Raw genomic sequence first — 22,930 nt, 5'->3', positions numbered from 1 at the left:
GGGCTGCAGTTACTCACAAAATTCCCTGGCATGGGTCCTTCCCGCGGGCTGCAGTCCTTCAGTCCCAGCCCGCTCCCCGGAGCGGCGGCCATCTTGGGGGGCCTCCGCTCCCCTCCATGGCTGGGGGGGACAGCCTGCCGCCTCACCGCGGGCTGCGGGGGCATCCCCTCCTGCCTTCCTCCCTGACCTCGGTACCCACAGAGGGGTTCCTCTCCCGTTCCAATCCCCCACTCCCTGCAGGTTTCCCCTCTTAAATCTGCTCTCCCACCGGTGTTTCCACTGTCCCTGAGGGGCTCGGCCTGGGCCAGAGGCGGGTCCGGCTTGGAGCCGGGGGAGCTTCCAGCAGCTTCTCACAGGAGCCGGCCCTGCGGACCCTACCCTGCTGCCAAAAAAACCCTGCCACACAAACCCAAAACAGGCATTTACGTAGATTGGAACACAATTAGGTGCTTCTCTTCAGATGTTTTATACCCCAGATAGCTGTGGTGAGATTTGTTTGACCAAAGATCCACCACACAGATACCTCTTGTGATGTGGTGACCCTGGGCTTGCTGGACAGCCAGCAGAAAGACTTTCTGTGTGATTTCAAATGAATCATGCTCTGAAAGTGTCTTTATTTCTCTCCCTTGGCTATAGAGGGAGCTGAGAGCGACTAGCTCACAGACAAAATAGATGTCCACAGTGTAAAAACCTACAACTACTTGGGATTCAGCCCTCCCTTAAAAGCGAGCAGTGCCTTCAGCTCATCACCTTGCCTAGTGTCAGGAATGCTCAGAGGGAGAGACCGTCCTTTATCTCAATGCTGTTGTTACAGGAAAGGGCATCAGGAAATTCTGTACTGGACAGGGGCTCCTGTGAAGAAGTTACAAAGTCATCTGTAAAATCTGTTCCATCCAGGCAGATGTCAAGTAGAAGAAGAAGGAAGACCATTATTCTGCTATTGCGATGGTAGGCAACTGGTAATCCTGTCAGACTGCAAAGGTCGGATAGGTGTTAGGAAGGATGAAGAGAGTAGAGGCAACAGATTCACTCACTTCAGGGTTGACTAGCCCAGGCAATGCTGAGCGGGGCTGGAGCCGACGGAGAAGTGATCACTCAGTTCCAAGGGCTCTGTGTGAGTTTTGGATGATCATGGTTTACTTAATTAGGATACATTTCTGATGACTGCAGAGGTAATTCTGTAATGAGCACTACTCCTTCCTTTTCCTTTGACTGTACTTCTCCAATTTCCAATATATGAAAACCAGTAAGAGGAGGAACAACCTGCACACATAGGCGGGCTTTGTCAATGCCACTATGACACATCAATATCGGAGGTACCTTTTTTTAATTACCAGAATTCAAATCCTATTGGAGATGCATGGTTTTGGTATAAAAATGACTTCTACTCATATAACTTGTTCCTCTTTCTATACATAGTACTTGTGAAGGTACAAAGTTAGTTAATTTCAGTGTATTCAGTCCACATTGAGGAACTCGTATAGCTTTAAAAATAAAAAAATCCTTACAAATTCTTGCTTTAGATAAACCCAGAGATCTTTGCTTACCATGAAGAGGCATGTATACTTTTTCTGTACTCTTTCATCTTAGGTTTAAAACTTATTTTCCTCAAGTAATAATAATTTATAAAAACTCGTGATATTTAACTAAAAGAAATGGAAAAGCTAGTCCCAAACTACTGACTCTTACAAGAAATGCAGGCACGTGTCTTCTAACTTACAGAATACCATCATTTCATTTCACAGGTTCTCTGTAAATTCAGTCTAGTTTAGAAGTCTTGGGTGTTGATTCAGCTAGAGCATCTTTCTACTGCAATGAGAGAAAAAAAGTCTTGTTAATGGTTAATAGAGTTTGGTTTTAGTATCTTTGGTCCCATTACCATGCCAGTGCTGGTCCTACACTCGCATGTTTTGCAAGGTCAAGGACACAGTTTGTGAATGGGAGTGAATGTAAGCTGTGGTTCTTAGAACAAATAAGTTTCGACGCATTGACCTCAAGCTGAATTTCAGATTTCCTAGATCAGCAAAATTCTGGGTAGCTTGTTTGTAAAACTGTCTTGAAATTCAGTTACTGGTGCTAAGTATTCACATTCCTTCTGAGCTATTTGTCCGTAAGTATCAAGATGGGCTTTCCAATTTTCACCACATATGAAATGTATGAGAAATCATTCACCTATGAAAAAGAGCCATCTCCACAATGAAACATGGCAGCTTGCTAGAGCACAATGTAGTGTTCTGTATGGGCATAAAAGAAGAGCAAATAACTTGTCCTGAGATAACTACATAGGGAATTTTAGGTCAGTGGAAGGTAATTACCCCAAAACGAACTTGGCCTGTATGTACAGGCTAACATCTGTATCATTGCAAAATAAATGCCACAGATGTTTTAATAACACATAACAGATGCGCTCAGTGCCTGAGTTTCAGATCTCATCTAAAAATGTTCCTCTTATAGGTGACCCTTTCCCCTACCCCTTCCCCAGTCCTATACAGAGCAGTCGCTTGCTGCTGGTTCAGACTGCAAGCTGCTACATGCAGCATCACCAGCTTCCTATACTTCAGCTTTGTGTTTAAGAGCTAGTGTTTTATTTATGACAGTTGGCACTGGCACTGCAGCCCTTTATTTGCAAGTCAGAAAGTACAGTCAACTGCATGACCACAGAGTACAGCTGAGAGCACCAGCCCAGTGCAACACAGACATTTACAAAGATAACCTTTTACTTGGGCTGGAGGCAACAAGTTTTCAGCAGATCTGGTGAGTCAGTGGCAAGAAATACTCAATGCCTTGATAAAGGCACAAACACAGATGTTGGAAAGCAGCAGCAGCCAAAGAGACCAGTATTGTTATGGGGTGCTGTCCAATATTAAGAAGTTTCTGTTAAACGGGTATTTTGTAAGTGAGTTACAACTTTAAACTGATGGGGTAGGCGTTTGTAGGGAGTGTTCTCCCGTGGGAGCGGATAATGGTCATGTACATCACGCAGGTGGAAAATGCAATGGCTGTGCTCACGCTGCTGCACAGCCACAGCGCTGAGGCTGGACTTGAGGCCACTTTGGCTGACTTGGGCACGACCCAGACGGTGGTCAGGATGGGAAATGGCAGATGCATCCTGCGCTTTGCAGCGCGTTGAATGTTGTGTTTGCCCGCCGTGCGGATGGGCCCGCGTATTCAGGGCAGCTTCCAGCTGCATCGCCTGCCCCCGCAGCGGTGTCTCACGGCTGGCACCAGAGTTTTGGCACCCGAGGTGGCCTGCCACGGAGGCACCTGGGTTATGCTCACCAGCTGAACTTGGGTTGTCCGTAGGGGTGACCCGGGATTCACGCTGGCGTGGCTGGCCAGCTCAGGCACAGCAGCGATGCGATCGGTGTCTGCTGGGTTCCCTGGGGACCAGGGCTGCAGTAAAGTCCGCATTTGTCAAATAGCTCTGAGGACTGTGACGGAAAGGGTGAGGAAGTGGGTATCTCCCTTTCCCAATTTATACGGGCACAAACCCTGCAGGTCAGTCTGGTGCCAGGTACTGCCAAAGCCCAAGACATCTCTGTGTGCTCCTGTTTTCCCAGGTACTGTTGGCTGTCCTCAGTAACGTGCTGCCTTTTTGTATAAGTGCTCCATGTGCTACACTGGGGACAGGCTGTAAAGGTACTGGCTTTCTGACTTCCCCCTTCCCTTCCAGAGGACATCTCTGTCAGCATTGGAGCGGTCAGAACAGCAGATCAGGAGAGCATCCAGCCTGGAAGAGCTGCTTCGCATCACTCACTCTGAGGACTGGAAGCTGTGGAAATGCAGGCTAAAACTCAAGAGTCTGGCCAGTTTAGACTCCCGCTCTGCATCACATCGCTCCACCAGATTTGCTGCTGCTTTCTATGATATCGATACACTGAAAGGTAGGCGCAGGCTTGTGGCTGAGGCTGATCTCGGTTTCAGGACCACTGATTCTTGTGCAGTAAACCGTGAAGTACCAAGGGTTTCCTAGAATACACACGTACTGAAAACAACAGGCATTCACAGAAAATGACTTTGTATGAAAAAACGTCAGGCAACAGCCTGAGTACACCTCCCTGTTTTGTGGCCAAATCAGGCTTATTGTTCTCTGTATACTCTCCAAAGGGAGATGTATTATGTATGGATTTGTCAGTCCACAGAAAGGGGGGGAAGTCAATCTGCAAAGAACAGGTCAGAATGACTGGCCGAGGGGCCGGCCAGCAGCATTGTGCTAAATCTCAGAGTTTGCTTGCAGGCAGAAACAAATCAGCTTTACTACAGGCATAGAAATCCCTTTTTTATTAGGTGTGCTGTGATATAAGGCATTGCATCAGCAGCAGTGTCTGGGTGGGAATTGCAGAGGAAGGAGGTATTGCCCTAATTTCAATCTATTTGAGGAAGTCTCTCCAGAGAGAAGTAGATCTTGAAACAACCACCCAACACCTGAATGCAGGGAATCACAATCTATTCCCTCATCTGGAGCAAAAATGAGTATCTTGCCTTGTAGGTGAGAGCCTCAAGAGCCATTATAAGTTCATAGATGTAAAATAAAGGATCAGTTACTATACTTTGGTCTAGCAAATGGATATCCTACAGCAGAGCTGCACTGTAGCCTAACGAAGGACAGACTGAGCTATTCGTTTCTGTTCAGTCTTTAGCCTGAAGTGGTATGATCATATCGCTTTCCTTTTGGGAAATCAGATATTGCTGATCCTGTTCCAATACCACTTTTACAATAACCACAGCCACATTTGCACACCATTACTCAGCTAAATTATGGCTGAGCAAAGGCCTTAATTTGCTTTTCTGAGCCACAGCACAGAAATGCAGACATGAGTGCCAGTCTGAAAAGGGTTTGCATATCACAGGCATGGTTTTAAACTTCTCATAGAAATTTTGTACAGAAAGAAGCTAAATCCAATACACACTGGAAGAACAATTAAGAGGGCTTTAATTAATGATAAACATTTTGTTTACATACCTTTACGAGTCTACACAGCAACACTCACAATCCGTAGAGTTATTAGAAGTAGTACCCAGTGTCAAATGCTGTAATTCCCTACTCACTATTGCTCATTTAGTCAGCACCAGCATTTCTGAAAAAGTAAAATGCTCCTTTTATCAAAACAGCAAGACAACAGGATGTTGTCAAGTGTTACTGAGGCAGTGCATATTGTAATGGGCTTTTTTAAATGGCAGAATAATGTAACTGTTCAGGTAATAAAGTCAGATGACTACAGTCATATAGATGTAATTTTCTGCTTGGAACAGCTGTTAGGTCGCTTCCTACTTTCCCTTTAAAAGTCTAACTCTAGACACAGAGATGTCAGCTTTCTCATTCAAAGTCAGGCCACTGAAATTTAAGTTAAAAAAAGCCTGTTGGGTCATCCTCTCCATTCTTCCATCCAAAGTGGAATTATTCCAGGACAGAAACTACTTTTGGTCTAATATCTTAATATGTACAAGGCACTAAAGCTCCTTTTAAAAAAACCAGGCCTATAAACATGTATTTCTTTCCCACACCCTTTCCAGTCATTAAGCATTGACCTTTTTGCCAAGGGCATCTGTTTTGTTTTAATAAAGTGTTTTGATGAGAAGGCTGGGTCAAGGCTCCTCGTTGTTTCACTGCTAGACCATCTTCCATAGCACTCAGAACTCCAAGCAGGGTGAATTCAGGACTTTGTTCCTCCTTTCTAGAGCTTTAACAATTAATTCACTGAAAGTTTGTGTCACCTCATCTAACCACAGGCCCCTCGGAGCAGCTCAGCTCACCTAGGACGGCAGCACTTTCAAGCTGGAGTCTGTGTCAGAGCCAAATTTCTCAGCAGCTGCCCTGTGCTTGCTCACAGAGCAGATCGGGGTGACCACGGTGCTTCTGAAAAAAATGTGACACCAGCTTCTTTGACTGGCCCCTTCCTATAACAGCCCTTCTGCTAAAGAAGTGGTTAAAACAGTGAGGATGTGTGCAGTTGGAAAGGTCATCACTGCTTACACTCATTGAAATGACCTCTGAAGTGATTACACACACATACCTTAAAGAGTTTGGCAAACATTTTATTTTCTATTTTAAGGCCTAGGATTAGATTGCTGTTTTGATAGACTAACATTACTCCAGAAAATTCTATTTATTTTAGTGATTCTTCTTTTAATTTATGCTGTAAAATCAGAATTCAGACCCCAAGCTCTTATTTCTTGTACTTTTTGCATGACTGGGAAGTGGAGTGAATCAACCCTGGGGAAGGACTTTGCAGGAATAAACAAACTGATTTAAAGATACACAGTCAGCTGAAGAAAAAGTTAAAAAAAATAAAAAGAAAGTCAGGTAGGAAAGAGAGAAATAAATGCTCATCTGAAGACAAAGTATAGCATGTAGATTAAAAGTATTCCAGCTTTTTTTTTTCTTTCAGAACTTCCCTTTAAATGTATGCACTGCTTGCACAATAGTAGGGACATGGACTTCATTGGAAGAGAGAGCAATTTTCTTTATAGTATAGAAGTTACTTTTAATCTTTCAGAAGCCTGCTGGAGAGGTGCAGACAGAAAAAATGTTTTTCATAATTTTAAGAAGGACTTAAAGCATAAGCATTGATGACTCTTGAGTAATTCCCTAACTTGAATCAAGTAAGCAAAAGCCAAAAAAAGCAGGGTCACTTCTTAACAAGACTGGAGATAATACTGTGTAAATGTCCCTTTTTTCTCCCTCTGGTTCAGTTAGTTAAAGCATTATTCCTTCTCACAGTCAGAATTTGACAGATCAGTCTAAAATAAATTACTAGTCTACAACAATTCAGTATTTGAAAGATGCCACAGTGTTTTGAATAGATAAATCATGCTTGAATTCATATTCCTGTTATTCAAACTTGAACCCCCTGATGGTACTGAGGTGTGAGAGTGTTTGTCTTGGATTTCATTAGGCATTTTGGAAATGGTGCTCGCTGGCTGACATCCAGTAGGAGTATTAATACCCTCTGACCAGAATCTGTTAATCATTAACGTGCTTTTGCAGTCAGGCCCAGGCTTTACTGAGTCTGCAGTGGGGTACACACAAAGAGAGGATAAAATGACAATAAGGAGGTCTACCCTGGAGAAAAGGAGAACATGGTGTGGGTCAGCTTTGTCAGGCAGACACCATGGAACTGACTCTCAGCTAGGGAAATCGATGCAGCTCTACTTAACCCACTGGAATTAACAGAGATTTTGGTCATCCACGTTGAAAGCTAAAGGCGGATAAATGTAACAACCTCTCTGCCAGTGCAGCTGGTGTAAGTTACTGGGATAATTTTGCTCTCAGACTCTCTCTGGTCCTTAGATCAATCCAAGCAAGTGCAGATTGGTCCAAGTAAGTGCAAATGGCCTGCCAGCACTTCATTTTTATTTATATAATGCTTCTGCCTCACTAATCAGAAGTTCAACTTTGCCATGATTGCTCATAAAAATGGTGTTTTCTCCAGTCATAGATGAGGAATGGCAAAAGACTCAATGTGTGCCAAGGGAAACCTGCGTGGAAGTGGCCAAAGAGCTGGGTACAACAACCAACAAATTTTTTAAGCCTCCCTGTGTGAACGTGTTCAGATGCGGAGGCTGCTGCAACGAGGAGAGTCTGAGCTGCATGAATACAAGTACAACTTATGTGTCGAAAACGGTAAATGAGGCTATTCATCTGCTTTCTTTTTACCTTGGCTCTCCAAGAAGGGAGGGGAAAGAGGATGTTTGGTTTCTGAGATCCTGTTACGAAACATCTGTCTGCTCTACCATAACAAACAGAATAATTAATTTTTTATCCATGCAGAGTGAATGCAGGCACATGCAATAGCGTTTTACATTCATGCTGCATTATTAAAAATGCGTATCTGTGTGTAGAGACGGAAAATCAGGCCCTGAGAAAGTGACTGCAGGCTCACGTGATGTTAGGGAGTTTAACCCTTCTTTAATGTACCGCTACTTGGACCTGGGACCTCATGAGGGCATTGGCTCATGGGAATCCCCTGCACCAAAGGATTAAGAGCAACTCTGGGAAATTTTGCTATGTGAGGCCAGGAGTCCAAGTGCTGCATTTTCAAAGTTGCCATCAGTGCCAAAAAGGCTGGCTAATAATTTTGGATATGCAGTTTTGCAAGCCTAAAAAAGAGACATTTTCAGCAGGAGAATCCAGATGCTCTCAATTTGAATGCCTCACGGTCTGAATGTCCCAAATCACAAGTCACTTTGGAAAAGAAAGGCTTAAACCAGTAGTCAGTTACTGCTCAGGTGCAGCAGGCAACAAATAGATCTGAGTTTTAAGGACCAGTGCCAAAAAAATGACCATAAAGAGAGCAGCTAGAGAGCAGCTAGAGAGCTTCTTTTTGTAGACTCCCTCTAGTGTCTGTGTACAGAGATATCCTGCTCCAGTGGGTGACTGAGCAGGGCTCCAAGTTTAGTACTTTCAATCAGCTCTATGTATGAAACCATCTGTGTTCACACCTACAGAAGGAGCACAGGAGACTGCTCCTGCTTGATTAATCTTCATCTTGTGCAGCCCTACTTATAGTTGATAACACCTTTTGACTTGGAGTAATATATTAAATTCTACTTATGAGAAAGGCTTTTCTTTAAATCAAAACAAAGATTGAGGGCAATTGTTTTAAAAAGAAAATTGAAGTCCTCACGGGGAGCAGGTCCAATTCACTTCTGTATTTGTTTCAGGTTCGTTGGAATGTAATTCCACTATGTCTGGTTGTACTGGAATATAGCTGGAGTAAAATAAATCAGGGCCCGTCCTTCTTGCGTCAATGTTCATTAATTGCTTTCATTCCACACCAGAAGGAGAAAGCCGTATGAGCTGTTGGCCACACACACAAGACATCTGATCAGCTCAGGGAGCTAGGTCAAGCTAAAAAGTATTTATTTATTTATGTGTTTTTGGAGCAGCAGTTCCTAAGTTTGTTGAAAAACTGCAGTTTTCCAGAGTGTAACATTCCTTTAGCATCCTTCAAAATAACCATTCCCTCAAAAGCCCCCAGCTAAGTTCCACTCCTGGATACACCACCATCAGTCCAGATTTACTCCTCTAAAATGAATGGAATTACTCCCACATTAGTCAGAGCATTTTTTTTTTTTCCTTGGTATAAAATATCCACTGAAGGATGCTCATTCCACCTCAGGTTAGACCCTGTGACACCTAAATTTACTTGTCTAAGCAGTCTGGCTTAGGAATACTTCTCAGCCCCTGCATGTGGATGCAGCATTAAGCCAAGACGTGCTGGCACGCAGAGATGTGCCCTGTGCTCCGGTTTCCATGGGAAGGAAGCTGGCCTGGGGGGGAAGAGGGGGTGTGGGTCACTTCAACAGCTCCCACACGTAGCTGCCGAAGGAACCAGGGCTCCCACAAGGCTACTCAGAGATCATCCTAAACAATTTGGATGCACTGAAGGTAGTCTGCTTGGTTCCTTAGGCTCCTGCTATAGTCAACAGAGAGATGTTTCCAGGATGATTCCTTGCAGGAACCCAGCTGAAGCAGAATGAACTCTCCACTGTTTTGGCAAGTTCCTACCTTGATGGGCATTGCTTACTCTTCAAAACCCTCAGTGCCTACCTGCTCATTTATGCGTATGGTAACTATCTCTAGAAAAGAGCAAGGGTGGGAAAAATGGTGGCAAAGAATAAGAGGTTTTGATTTAAAACTCCAAATATTAACTGTATAATGGAAACTGAAAAATAAATGTAATTTCACCCACCTAGCTCTTTGAGATCTCGGTTCCCTTGACAAGTGTTCCTGAGCCCGTGCCAATCAAAATTGCCAATCACACAGGCTGTAAGTGTCTATCAAATACCCAGCGCCATCAGTATGCTATCATACGAAGATCTGTCCAGTACCCGGAAGAAGATGGGTAAGTTCCCTCATTTACAAACTTCTACACATGTTTTGTTGTCCAAAGTATGAAAATTATTTTGTTCTGATTTGGTCATTATAATGGTCCATTCACTTTCTGTTATCCCAACAGTTTTTCCAAATAACTTGATTATCACTCAGGGTTAGAAAGCTTCAGCTAAACCTGGTGAATTATAAGTGAATGGACACAAGAATCCAACAAACAGCAGGCTGGTTCAGCAGCATCTGGAGTCACTAAGACATTTAGGTGCTCGAGCAGGGACCCAAAGTGCATATACTAGCACTATGCTCCACTGGAGCTATTTGGGTATGTGTGCATAGACTTTTTCAACCTGACACAAGCAACTCTGCTCATGCATTATTTAGCCAGGGCACACAGAGTGCTGTGCTCAAGGCTAAAGCCCTCTGCCATACTTCATGGCACGTCGGGTCAGAATCAACGTGAATCGTGGCTTTTAACTTTCTGGCCCAGCCCTGGTTTGCATCTGTCAGGCTCACTGGCTGGAGAAAAGCGATCTCACACCTAACTCCAAAATATGGTATAAAATAACCTGTAGTCGTGGTGAGAACAGGCTACATTAATTTAGCAAAGACTCTAGAAACACAGATAGCTTGAGTGACTCACTGGAAGTCAGCTCAGATGTCTCTGTCTAGTCCTGCAGGCAGGCTTGCCCCCATACCTGCCCTTCGGTCACACATCTGATCTGGGGGAGAGGTGGCATTTCAACAAAGCCACTCCAGCCCACACTCAGCCTGCTAGACACTCTGAATTCTCTTCCTACACAAATACAGAAGAACCTCAGCCTTCTTCCAGTTTGCGAGTTCCCCTCCCAGAGCCAAGTGCCTAAAAGTCAAACTGGCCCCTCTCACCCTGAAAACAGTCCACTGTACCTCCTTAAGCATGGGCAAATTTAAACTGGAGCTGCACTTTCTGGCAGCATGGCAAAATTGAATACAATTACATGGCATGAATACTGTAAGACAAAGACTACCCTGGGTAGCGTAGGGCCGTTTTATGGAAAAGTGAAGCTGCGAAATCGTAGCTGTCTCCTAAGGGTGTAATCTGAGATACGTGCTGTACTTGTTCTGTCTGGTTGCTGGGAGCCAGACAGCTCAGCCCGATCAGCAAAGCCATCCAGTCCCAAGGTTTTCTGTTTGCAGCAGTAATGCACACAGATCCCCTACCTTCATGTAGTACGAGTGGCAGACCCAGCATACTAGCAGGCTCATTCTACCAAATGACTACACTGATGCTCCTTTTTTTTTTTTTTAAATTCCTATCTTTTTTTTTTTTTCATCTAGATGCCCCTTTACCAACAAACTGTGCCATAACGGATGGATCTGGGATAGTGACAAATGTGAATGTGTTGTAGATGGACAGCACCCCAACAGACAAGAAGGTAAAGATGAAATTACAAATGGACACTTTTGCTTACTATCTCCAGGCTGCTTGTGTTTCATTTTGGTTTTGTCCCATTTTTTCATTGAGAGAGTTATAGTTTTGATTTCACATCCCTAGATAGATTTGGCTTATGATGTAGAAACTCACCTGAAAATAAACACTTGTATGTGCTTATCCCCATCTCATGTTTTTTGCTTGGACGTTTTACTCCCTCTATATTAGCAACCTGAATAGGAAATAGGAAAGTATCAAAAAGAGTTAGTAAAGTAGGCACCCTGGATAAATTTTTATTTTACATGGGCCTTAAATTGTATAATGGGCATTAGGGAAAACTTTTTAATTGTAGAAAAAAATATGCCCTGAATATATTGCATGGGGGTGGTGCTGAATCTTTATTTTGAGAGCTTATTAAGAACAGACATATCAGGAATAAGATTATTAGCTGTAGTCAGTGCAAAAGATTATATGACCTTTCAAAGTATTTTACTATTGTTTATGGTAATACTGAGGTATTTAGAAAGCTTTCAAATTGGTATGCCTTGCATATTCAGGTGTATGTAAGTATAACCCTTTCAGGTCTGTGGAAGGAAATGGAAGAGGGTAAAATTAGAAGTGTAAACTACTTGCCTTTTCCTTCTGTTTTCCTGGAAAACTTTAATCTGTCAAAGAAATTTGCAGGAAATATTCGGGGGGGTGTGTGTGTGTGACTGTGTAAGTCTAAAGATACTTGCTAGCAATAAACATTATGAGAAGTTACAATTTCTCCAAGCCCTGTGTGAGATTTTTTAAAAATTGTTTTTCTCAGGAAATTGCACTGGTCAAAATAAAATTATCATAGCACTAGAGCAGACAGACACAGAAGGAAGCCCTGCCTTTGTGGTTTAACCTACATGCAGCAAGCAAAAGAATAAACCATCCAAGGCAACAATTAAAGCAAGCTGGCAAGCAATTCCAAGACTAGCAAGCTAAAATAAAACAAAATAACCTCATAAACTGGTCTGTTGATTACAATCTCCTAATGTTAATAAGCAAGAGATCAGTTGCATAGAGGTTTCTGTAGCATCTGTTGTCATTCTGGATCAGATCATTTGACCATCAGGTTAGGTAGTTAAGCTCAGGTTAGACTTTTCACTCAAGAAAGGATTAGTACTCTGTATTTCAGAGTATGTCCAAAGGACTGTGAATAGGCAGAGTCCTCCTAACTCTTAGCCTTTTGTAAGGTCAGCTTGGAGCATTAAAAAGTGTGGCTTCTTGAATTACAGCTTTTGTTGACATAGACTCAATATTTCCTCAGATAAAATACCATTCTCTGAAGTACATTGTGTTTGGCAGTGGCTGAGACAAAATAACTTAAAATCTGTCTTTGAGGTTGAAATAAAGTGAGACTGAAATATTCTACACCACTTCACACATGCCAAGCTTTATCACCCCAAGGAAGGGGTTTGTCTTCCAAGAATTTGGGGCAGATTCCTTCCTCCCTTCCAATAGGACTTGGGTTTTATTCTGTCTGGATATTGGTTTTCCGGCATTAAGTAAATAATAATGATGGTTTCTTTCAAGTCATGCGCAAGCCTTTTCTGGCCACTGAGATCAGAGCTGAGGCTGCAGAGGTCACGGACGCAGGTTACATTCCACATTCCGTAGAGTAAATCCAAGAGCTAATTGTAAAAGTAAAGGAAATTGCCTTCCCAATGACACATTATATGCCATGACCTTTAACCAGGGATGTGCTGCTAGCATTTTAATAAAGCTTTCACAAAATGTTTTCCCTTTTTGCTAGGATGAGCCTTATATTGTACTCCAGATGTGTATTTTGAGGGAAGATAGATGAGGTAGACAGTGCCTTCACCTGGCCGGTGTTTTGTTTCTGAAGCAGAGTATTTTCTTATTCCTTGAACTCACAAGTGTGCATATGCGCCTTATCAAAGTGCTATACCAGCTCGCACGTTACTAGACTTAGTATTACTTTTGCAAAAATTTCCAAAGTATATGGATAATGAAGTTTGTTGAGTAGTGAGTGTGATAGTTTGTGTGAACGTGCATTTTTGTCATGGGTATAGACTAAATCCTTTTTGAAATTTTATTTTTAAAACCTGCTGTCCTGTAAAGATTTGTGCATTCCATAACCTAACACTAGGCTCTTTTAATATACAGCTCCCAAATAAAGTATTTTTATACAGGGTTCAACCCACAAGAAATAGCAGTATTAGAGTAAGTGAAATAATCAGCCCAATCCTCTCAAGTCCTTTTCTGCACTGTAAGTTACAAGAGAAATTCTGAAGATCAGAATCTATCAGAGAGTACATGTTGTTAGCCCTAGTGATTGCAGAGAAAGAGTTAGTCTCTTCAAAAGCAGGATTCAGGCATGTAAAGCTTAGCACTAAAAGATGTATGTGCTATTGCAGGACTCCCTCCTCTTGCTGAGCTGGCTATGTGTGGACAACATATGGAATTTGATGAAGAAAATTGTGAATGCATCTGTAGACAGAAGTGTCCCACAGATTTCTTTCAAAGTAAAGAAAACTGCAGCTGCTATTTGTGTAGGGAGAGCCAGGAGAGCTGTGCTCTAAAACACAAGATATTTCATGCTGAAACCTGCAGGTAAGTGTTCCTTGTCGTTCAGTGTCTACGTTGCAAGATCTGAATTAGCTTGTGTAGATGCTGGAGGTGCAAGTGCTGAATTAGCTAGGAGGTCCACCCGGGATTAAATACCTTGCTGCAGTTAGGGAGACAATAATAATAATAGAGATGATATTTACCACACTTACCTCATAGGAGGAGTCTAAGGTTTATTTAATTAACATGTTTTAAGAAAATCTGGACAAGGGTGCTATTCACCTACCAATATTTATTACTTTTTATTCCCTAATCTTAATGGAATGATCGTTAAAACTGCTACAACTGAAATTACTGTATGAGACAGGGGATTTACAGTGAGATACCGAGTCTTGCATTTGTACGTAGGTAGAACCCATCCCGTGTTCTCTGCAACAGCTGGATGCGGTCTCATGGACATCTAGGGACAAAGGATCCCTAAGTTGGCACCCACACCATATAGCTCATTCCTTATTCAGTTTGTCCTCAGAGCAAGTGATTTTCTAGAGCTGACGCAATTTTGTACACATACAAACCCACTCAATCAGCTCTGATTCCACTGAGAAGCAGGAAAATTGTTCTGGGGCTGTTATACTCCAGGCATTTCCCTAATCCTTTTGTGTAACTAGTTTTGAGGTTTCTTTGCCAAAACTTAGATAGAAAATTCCCTCTCAAAATACCTGTTTTCATGCATTAGTTTGTTTTTGAAATTTCTCAGAAAGCCTTGGTCCTGTGTAGAGACCCAGGAGCATGCAGTAACTCGGTCTGAAAGTTTATTGTAAGGACAGTCAGCATCCGTTTTTCTTGGGTACCTCAGCAGAGCTGCAGTTCACTGAATGGTCACCCACAGGGTCCATTCGCATAGACTTCACAGGTTCTTTCATGGAGAAGAAGCTGTGGAAGAAGTAACCTTTGCATCTTTAGGTTCAGCTTTGAAAATACAGACAAGCATAAAATAGTTGACAAGTATAAAAATAGCTAAAACAACCTGCAGAGCTGAAAGTGAGCATGAGAGATTTGGTCATTTATGTGTTTCAGACAGGTGGGAGGGGATCAATGCAATCAGTTGTTTGTGTGAGTTTGGCTTCTAGAAGTTACTATAATCTTGACACAGGACTTCTATGCCAGACTTTCATGCCCAGTATTCCTGGAGGACCAAAGCTGAAGCATCAGGTGGGCTTAGGTACTTTGCAGAATTTGAGGGCAGCACTATGCAGTGTTGACACTCTGGACCTCACTGCTCTCAAGAAATGAAAGCATTACTTAGGTCATGACTGTCGACAAGTGGACAACAGCAAGACACGTTGCTGTAGACAAGAACTGTCATGAAAGCTGAGGAATGTGACAGTAAAGAATTACGATATTACAATACTGCTCTCTTTTTGCTTTTTTCTCCTTTATCAAACAGCTGTGAGGACAGATGTCCGTCACAACCCAGAACGTGCCCAACTGCAAAACCAATGTGTTCCAGGCATTGTCGTTGTCCGAAGGAGAAGAGAGGATCTCATGGGTCCCAAAGCAAAGAAACTCCTTGACTGAGCTTCCCCTATTCTCCAAAAATCCACTGCTTTGCAAAGTAGCTGTCACTGACTTTCAAACAATAGTAAACACGAACATCTTCCACATTAATAGCAGAAGAATGAATCCAGTCTGCATTTATTTATTAGAGTAATCACCAACTGCAGGTGAATCCTCTGGGACATTGATAATTGTTCTCTAAGAGGTAACAACAACCAATTAATTACTGGCTGTGTGGATGAAAGAGCCAGTTCAATGTTATGGAAGATGAAGCTGGTATACTGGTAATAGAGTCACAGTCACCAGCCAGTGTTTCAGAAATTGAGACTGGGTAATCTTAGCCTCTGAATCCTTAGCTAATGCAGCTCCTGGGTGAAACTTTCCTCAGAAATTCAGTGTACAGGATTTGGCTTCTAATAGGTTCAGCACTGAGTTATTTGATCTACTGTCCAGCTTTGATTATCATTTTGAGTTTATTGTACAACTACTGTCAGATGTGCCATATTTAATTGTATATAAGAAAATAAATACTTCAGTTATTCGAGTGGTTTTGATTTTTCTCTGTTATTTTAAAACTCTACCCAACAAAAAGAAAATAAGCAAAACCCCAAAGCCATCTCAAGCACAGCCTTCTTATGTTTGTCCCACTGGGACTGGCTTCTGCCCAAACCCAGGTCGAAACAAGGTCACTTGATCCAATAGTTTCAGTAGAGAAGAATCATTTTTCCCACGTCTGCCTGACAGCCATGTGTGATTTATTTATTTGTTCCTGGTGTAGTGTGTTAATGTCCCTACGGGGATAACAGCCACACTAGTACTAACTCTTCAGTGATTTTTTGGAAAGGCATGGTTCACTAAAAGATGGTTTTCCTTTTAGCTTACCATGCTATGAAAATACCTCCTTTGCACTGAAATTCCTTTCACCAGTGTGAGGCCTGAGTAACGGTGTCTTAATGAAATCAAATACAAGGACAGCATTATTTTCTGAGCCACTGAAGTCTGGACTGAGCCAGTCCAGAGAAAATACTGTGAGCAATAATCCTGAACTGGAAGTGATAGTCTCGATGACTGAATCATTTTTTTCCCCCTTTGCTGAATTCTCCAATTCTATACTGGACTGTGAATGAAGGGAATAGAGCAAATGAAACAACTGCTACAGAGATGGAAAGCTTGACACAACACAGGGAATAGCAGATGGCTTTTTGATGTGCATCTCAGATTTTTTTTGTATTTATATAGGGAAAAAATAGATCGCTTTAAAATAAAATTAAGGCCAAATCCTGTAAGACTGATTGAATCGTTGGACAGAGCACCAAACAATTTAATGTGTCTTTTGTCCGAGTAAGGCATTTAGGATTCGCCCCTGGACGACTGCTCCGGGCGCTTCCTAAGCCGCCTGTGATCTAGGTCTGCGCAAACAAACCGTCGGGCTGCTTTTGTGATCTGCGCTGGGAACTGGCCTGGGATCCTCCGACCGAGGAACGCAGTCTGACCCGTGGGCGCACTGGGTGGACGTCCTGCTGTAGGGTCACCCACCAGTCTGCGCTGGGCTCCCTGCCGAGGGTTCTCCTCCAGAGCGAAGGACACGTGCAACGAGCAAGCGCTCCGGTGGGCAAGGAGGGGAACGCGACCCCACTGCAGAACCAGGGGAACCACCTTGGCAGCAGCAGAACTCTCACGTTTCCCTCGCTCCTCTGAGAGGCTCTGCATTCAGACACGTGTACGTGGGGGGGGGTGAAGCCCCTGAGCCATACAAGGGTCCGTAAAAGGCGCGAACTGCCCCATCGCTTCTCGCCCAGCTCAGTCGGGGGCACCCCGACCTCATGGCTGGATTGCCGATATAGGCTACACCATTAGCACTTTCCTCAGAAAGCCAGGGAGCTGCAGAGGCAAACCAGACACTCAACTGGTGGCACCAGAAGCACACGGAGTAAAAATACGCCGTTGTGCGAAACTACGGCGGTATTTGTAAAGCTAAATTCTGCGGAAAGAGTTTAAGCTTTCACATTTCCTAGCTTTTCTTAAATTGAAGTTTAGAAAATAGAACCCTGTATTAATTATGCCTGAGTCTCATCAGTGTTGACCTCAGTTTTCTGTCCTGACCTGTGAATATATTAACTTTTTTTACAAAACAGAACTGCTCCAACCTGAGAGACAAATAAGCCTGCTTCAACTCCAGAAGGCTCTTAGGTAAAGCAGTCACTGCAGGGGCTGAAACCACGTTCAAAAGCTTTTCTCCGTGAGGCAGAGAGGGATTTGAACGTGAGCAACCTAACCCCCAGGAGAGTGCAATAGCCGTTAGGATACCCGGGTAGGAAGGGACCATCACTGACTGCCACTGCGAACACTGCTCCGAGGTTTTCACACCTTCGTAGACCACTGGAAAACAGACGTGTGCCTGGAGGTCTACGGCAGGACTGAAGATCCCAGTGGGAAGGGGTGAGATGTTGCCATGTCCAGGCCTAAACCTCTGGGTGAATGTAACCCTTAACCTCACTGACGCTGTGGCACACCCCTAAATCCTCTGCTTGGAAAACCAGGACTAAGAGGGGGCTCTGGGTGGAGATGGAAACACGAGCAGATAATTGGGATTTGATGAGGATTTATAAAAACTCATAATGTTATGTTATTTGAGAAATTCTGGATTCTTCAATCCATATAAAAATATTCAACAAACTTTTAAATAGAAATGCTTTATGTTATCTTTCATATCGATACATCAGAATTTAATAACAGAGTTTTAATATAACAATTCAGAAGACTTAAATGAGGTATGTAAAATTCGTAGCAGATCTGTTTTTTGACTGGTGTCATTAGCTCTTAACCTATGACTAAATGACCTTCTCAGAGGGAAGGTTATTGAGCAGAGAAATATTCTCTTTGAAGTCTGAAATGCCTTTTATTACTGTGTTCAGCGTGACTTGCTTTTTAAGCATATGGACATGATTTACAGATTTCATAGCCAGAATAATAATGCTAAAACTTCCTGTTGTGGTGTGTCTTAATTTTTATATAGTGAGGAAGATCTTTAATGTGATATTTGCATTATTGCCTCTACATATTAATGTGCATAGTAGGAATGAGAATTCTTAAATAATAATTGTTAATTCTAAATAAAAATGCATGAAGTGTCTAAAACCACCAGGTTTTATGAGTAGCTAGCTTTCACTTGCATATGCTTTTTGAAGGGAGTGGGCAAGGGAAAAGACTGAATGAGAATAATAGCAAAATATGCACACTGCATTTGAAAGGGTCAGGACATTTCATCTACTTGCAAAAAAATGTACTTGACTTCTAGAAGGACAGAGGTATGTGTGATCTTAAAAAATGCCGGTGACACTGAAGAAATTCAAGCAAATCTTGAAAGTACTGCTATCATTTACTTCAAAAGCCATTTTATGTCATGTACTGTGACATTGCTTATAGCAAGCATTATTCATAGGAAGGTTGACAGACCATATATAAATCCTGTCATGCTCATGTACATTGCAAACATATAAATCTATATGTATCCTTTGGCAATCAACTCCAGCTGACACTTAAGGTCCCTTCCTGTTTTCCAGGCAAAAAAAAAAGTGAATCTGCTTGTTGTTTTTTATTCTTCTTTGTTTTCTTGTACCACTGTAAGCTAGGAGTTATGCTATTTAAATCAAGAGTTATTTTGCTTTACAGTAGTGTAAAACAAGGAAAGGGAAACCTCGAAAACCCCAAACAAAATTTGTGGAAGCTCCTTCAGCTGCCAGTTTCCTTTGAATTTTCTAAATAACTGATAAAAGCGTTTGAACTTTAAAATATCAAAGAGGTTGTCACCTCCTAATTTTGGACTCCTGGAGTGAATTCGTCTCTCTGGAACTACAAGGTGGTTACCAGGACAAGTGAATCTATGTTCTCATTTATTACAGTCTACATTAAAAACCAAACAAGTCAGGGGTTATGAATGATGTACTGCCATTCATTTTATTTCTGTCAGACTCCTACATCAGCAGTTACTCAAAAACTTCAATAAAAACTTTTCACTCGGGGGGAGAAAGTCTGTTTTAAACTAAGTTAAAAGGAAATTTGCCAATAAAGCAAAATGAGTACATAAAAGGATGCTATCACGGCTTGGTCTGTATTTTGACTTCTATGCCATTAACACTCTGCTTTGTTTCCACTTCTGTCATACTTCACAATACTACTCAGTGTGAAAGGTCCTCCCAGGTTAAGAGCATTGAGGATCCATGACTTAGTGTGAACTGCTTCATTTCTTAAACATAAAAAATTACCTTTAAAATGTGTATGGATGAATAATCAATGATTTAATTCTAGTCTGCATTAGTATATGCTATATATTTAAAAATATAACAGTGGTTATATTAAAAAATACCCAGTTATTGAGTATGATTACAAATTAAGCATCAAGAAAAGAAGGTAACAAGATAGGAAGCATTCCACCTAGTCTTCTGCCCCACTTGTTTTGCTAAGTGGTATTTTTAATTGATGAAGACTGTCTCTCTAATAGGTGGCTTAGTATCACAGGTCCAGCTGACATGGTAATGCAAGATACCCAGACTAACCCATCAGTTTCTGTTAGGTGACTCAGTGGCAAAGCATTTATCCAAAACTTTCCCTTGAATCCTGATCCCGCTGACTAAGCACACTCATGTGCCTCCTTTGCTTTTCATTTTTCTTGGGAAAGCAATTCTTGCTCCCTATGAATGGGATAACTGTTCAGTATTGTGTTTGAACACTCAAATGTGGTTGCACAGTGGTTATTTAGCTTTACTCCTCCAATTCAAGTGATGAAACACAAGGAAAAGCTCAACATTTTCACAAGAACTATGCAACACTTTTTATCAATGTTGTCTCTATAATAAACTGCAATATTTTCCTGTAGCTCAGTTACGAAGGCCTATCATGAAAATCCTTTTGAAGTCATCTGGTCTCTCTGATCTGCCATTTCCCTGTGCATCCCATTTTAAAACTACCCACAGCTCACTCCTGAAGTTTTCATAGGTAATAATGCCTATGCCTCTCTACCCGTCCCCTAGAGGCCAATCACCTTATCACCTTGCTCTGCTCCACATTAATTAAATTAAACTCAGAGCACTAGTTTCCAACCTGCACAAAGCTGGAAATCTGTGGCTTCCGTTTCAAACCTCAAGAAGGGTTTGCGTGCCTGAAGCCTCTCTGACTCTTGCCAATTCTAACAGTCAAATAAAAAATACTGCTTCCTCTGTGGACCTTATCTTGGTTTTATCTTTAGATATTCAAGGCTACAATAACACTATCAATTTAAAGAAACCCTTGTTTCATTTTATGGATTTTAAAGTATAATTACAATGAATTATTCTTGCTTTACAGTTTAAATCTGGATATAAACTATCAAAATATTGGATAGTTCATGTTTAGTTTTTATAAGAAACTCAGTTTTCTTTTAATTCAAACTATAGAAAGCAGGAAGGTACTACACTAATGGGTATCATGAACAAAAAGAACAGCGCTGATAATGTTCTGGAGCATACTTGTGGTAGGAGCATTAGTAGCAGGAAATAACGCATACCAGGTGCAGGTTCTTCAGCTTTACACTGAGAACATTTTGTAAAACACATTTTAAGTTTCCAACAGCTCCATCTGCTGTTGTCACCGCACCTTTTTTTTTTCCTCCGCTAGGAAGTCCTTACACTTGTTTAACTTTCAGTTAAACCCATTTTGTTAGCATTTTAATACTGAAACCCATCTGAGAGTTCTGGCACTTAAGTTTGTATTGACTCTATGACATAAATTCCCAGGATTTTTAAAAAGAGTTCATCAAGTACAGTCTTAAAGGTACAAACAGAAGACCTCTAAAGCCTTCTCTTCTAATGCAGCTGATGCATGAATGCCAAAGCACTTTGATGTGGCCTCAGGGCTGCAGGAACAGAGATTTAGATCTGCAACTAAACAGACAGTAAAATCTAGTAAAGCTGAGAAAAAGAAGTAAAACCAAGTCTAGTCTGGTCAACAGGCTGAGGCTTCATAATAACTAATACCAGATCTGCGTGTTACTGTATCTCATTTGATCCAGACCAGATACAGGCAGAATTGCATTTCTGTCAAATTTGTCAGATGACTTGTTAGAGCTGATGCTGGCGGTATGCTGGCTGCGGGACGGATATCCCTTAGGTCTGCCAGTACAAAGGTAACCAGTCCTTCTGACGGATTTCAAGTGTCAGGGAGAGCACAGCCATCACTTTGCATTATGTACCCAGGAATGTTTTCCGCCCCATTTGGCGAGCCCTTAAACTGGATCACTGACTCGGCTGAGAAGGCAGAAGACAGCCAGCACCCAGGTTTTGTTTGTGACGACTGCTGCTGCTAGGGACCGGGAAGGACTCTTGAGACCAGGCGCTCATAAATAAATGCATTAATTTAATATGCCAGCTTATTACACACAGGAAAGCCACTTCACCAAATAGTGATAGTTTTTGCTCCAGACAGGCATGCAATAGAAGAAACATTGTCCACCAGGCTGAGGACAGAGTAGCAAATTCAGCCTGAGAGGAGGCTGAGAGGGAGCTGATCGAGCACAGTACCCAGCAGAAAGTTTTCCAGCATTTTCAAGAACACCAAAGTGTTCTCATGAGGCAAGACGGCATCTGCTACCAGAACAAAGCCACAGGAGTCTCTTTAAGTGTCGTCCATCTTCTCTCTCCATTAACTCGATTTATGAGGGTGCTTTAGGGAGCATTCAAGGACCAGGCTTGGAAGCAATAATTACTTTGCTGTCACTGGTTTAACATCTTTACTCTCTACTTTACATATCCCATGGTCTCACTCTGACCTTGTACGTGCTCTAAATGAGGGAGTGAATGCATTGAGTTCAGGCATTTAGAAAGGAAGAAAATTTGATTCTCTCTTCAGGCGTTGGTCCCTTCACAATGGCTTCACCTCAGATCAGGGCAGGACAGAATCTGGATCTGCCCAGGATCAAGGACAATTTTCTGAATAAACAACAGAACACCACAGCCAGCGAAAAGTGTGTGGTACCCCATCCTTGTGAACCAGCCACGGACAGAAAATTTAGCAGCACCTTTGCCAGCTTCGCAGTGGCAAAGACTCCTTTCCTTTCCATAAAGCTCTTTCCTAGGCCCCTTGGTAGACAAATTTTTCAAGGTCGTTTGAACATGACAATGGGAGGAGACTGCTGATACAGGAGGACTGAGTTGGACCACCGACAGGTATGACATTAAGCACAACTAGACACACTTAATGAAGAACACAGATGTCAGGCCACCACAGCTAACATGCCGGGCCAAAGGCAGGAAGGCTTGGCCACAATACTTTTCCTGACCTCCTTCAGAAAGACGTTCAGAGTCTATGGCCAGCTGCTGCAAAAGCCCCAAGTCCTCTCCAAACTTCAGATAAACATAGAGGGAAAAAAGTCACAACTGCTGTGGCATAAAAAGAGGTTTCTGACATTAAGTGGATCTGTCCTGCAGAAAGTTTTGTGGGTCAGTGCCAGTATTCTAGATTTGCACAGTGGTTGGTCAGCATCAGCTTACGGAACATGTCAAATCCCCCTTCTTTCTGAAGAGAGGGGCTGC

At 42.3% G+C, this 22,930-nt stretch overlaps 1 protein-coding gene across 1 annotated transcript in view; it reads left to right on the top strand.

Moving 5' to 3' along the window:
- The window catches only part of VEGFD (vascular endothelial growth factor D), a 31,596-nt gene extending 15,687 nt beyond the window's left edge, over nucleotides 1-15,909 (top strand). Inside the window, exons 2-7 of the mRNA XM_075057407.1 lie at nucleotides 3,674-3,884; nucleotides 7,434-7,624; nucleotides 9,700-9,848; nucleotides 11,153-11,250; nucleotides 13,658-13,853; nucleotides 15,256-15,909. Of these exons, the coding sequence (XP_074913508.1) occupies nucleotides 3,674-3,884; nucleotides 7,434-7,624; nucleotides 9,700-9,848; nucleotides 11,153-11,250; nucleotides 13,658-13,853; nucleotides 15,256-15,382 (972 nt within the window). The 3' untranslated portion in view covers nucleotides 15,383-15,909. The remainder of the gene's footprint in view (nucleotides 1-3,673; nucleotides 3,885-7,433; nucleotides 7,625-9,699; nucleotides 9,849-11,152; nucleotides 11,251-13,657; nucleotides 13,854-15,255) is intronic.
- Nucleotides 15,910-22,930: the final 7,021 nt, after the last annotated feature.

This window comes from Buteo buteo, chromosome 25 (assembly GCF_964188355.1).
Source record: "Buteo buteo chromosome 25, bButBut1.hap1.1, whole genome shotgun sequence".
NCBI lineage: Eukaryota > Metazoa > Chordata > Aves > Accipitriformes > Accipitridae > Buteo > Buteo buteo.
Note: the sequence above shows the minus strand (reverse complement) of the source record. Positions and strands in the feature narration are given on the sequence as shown.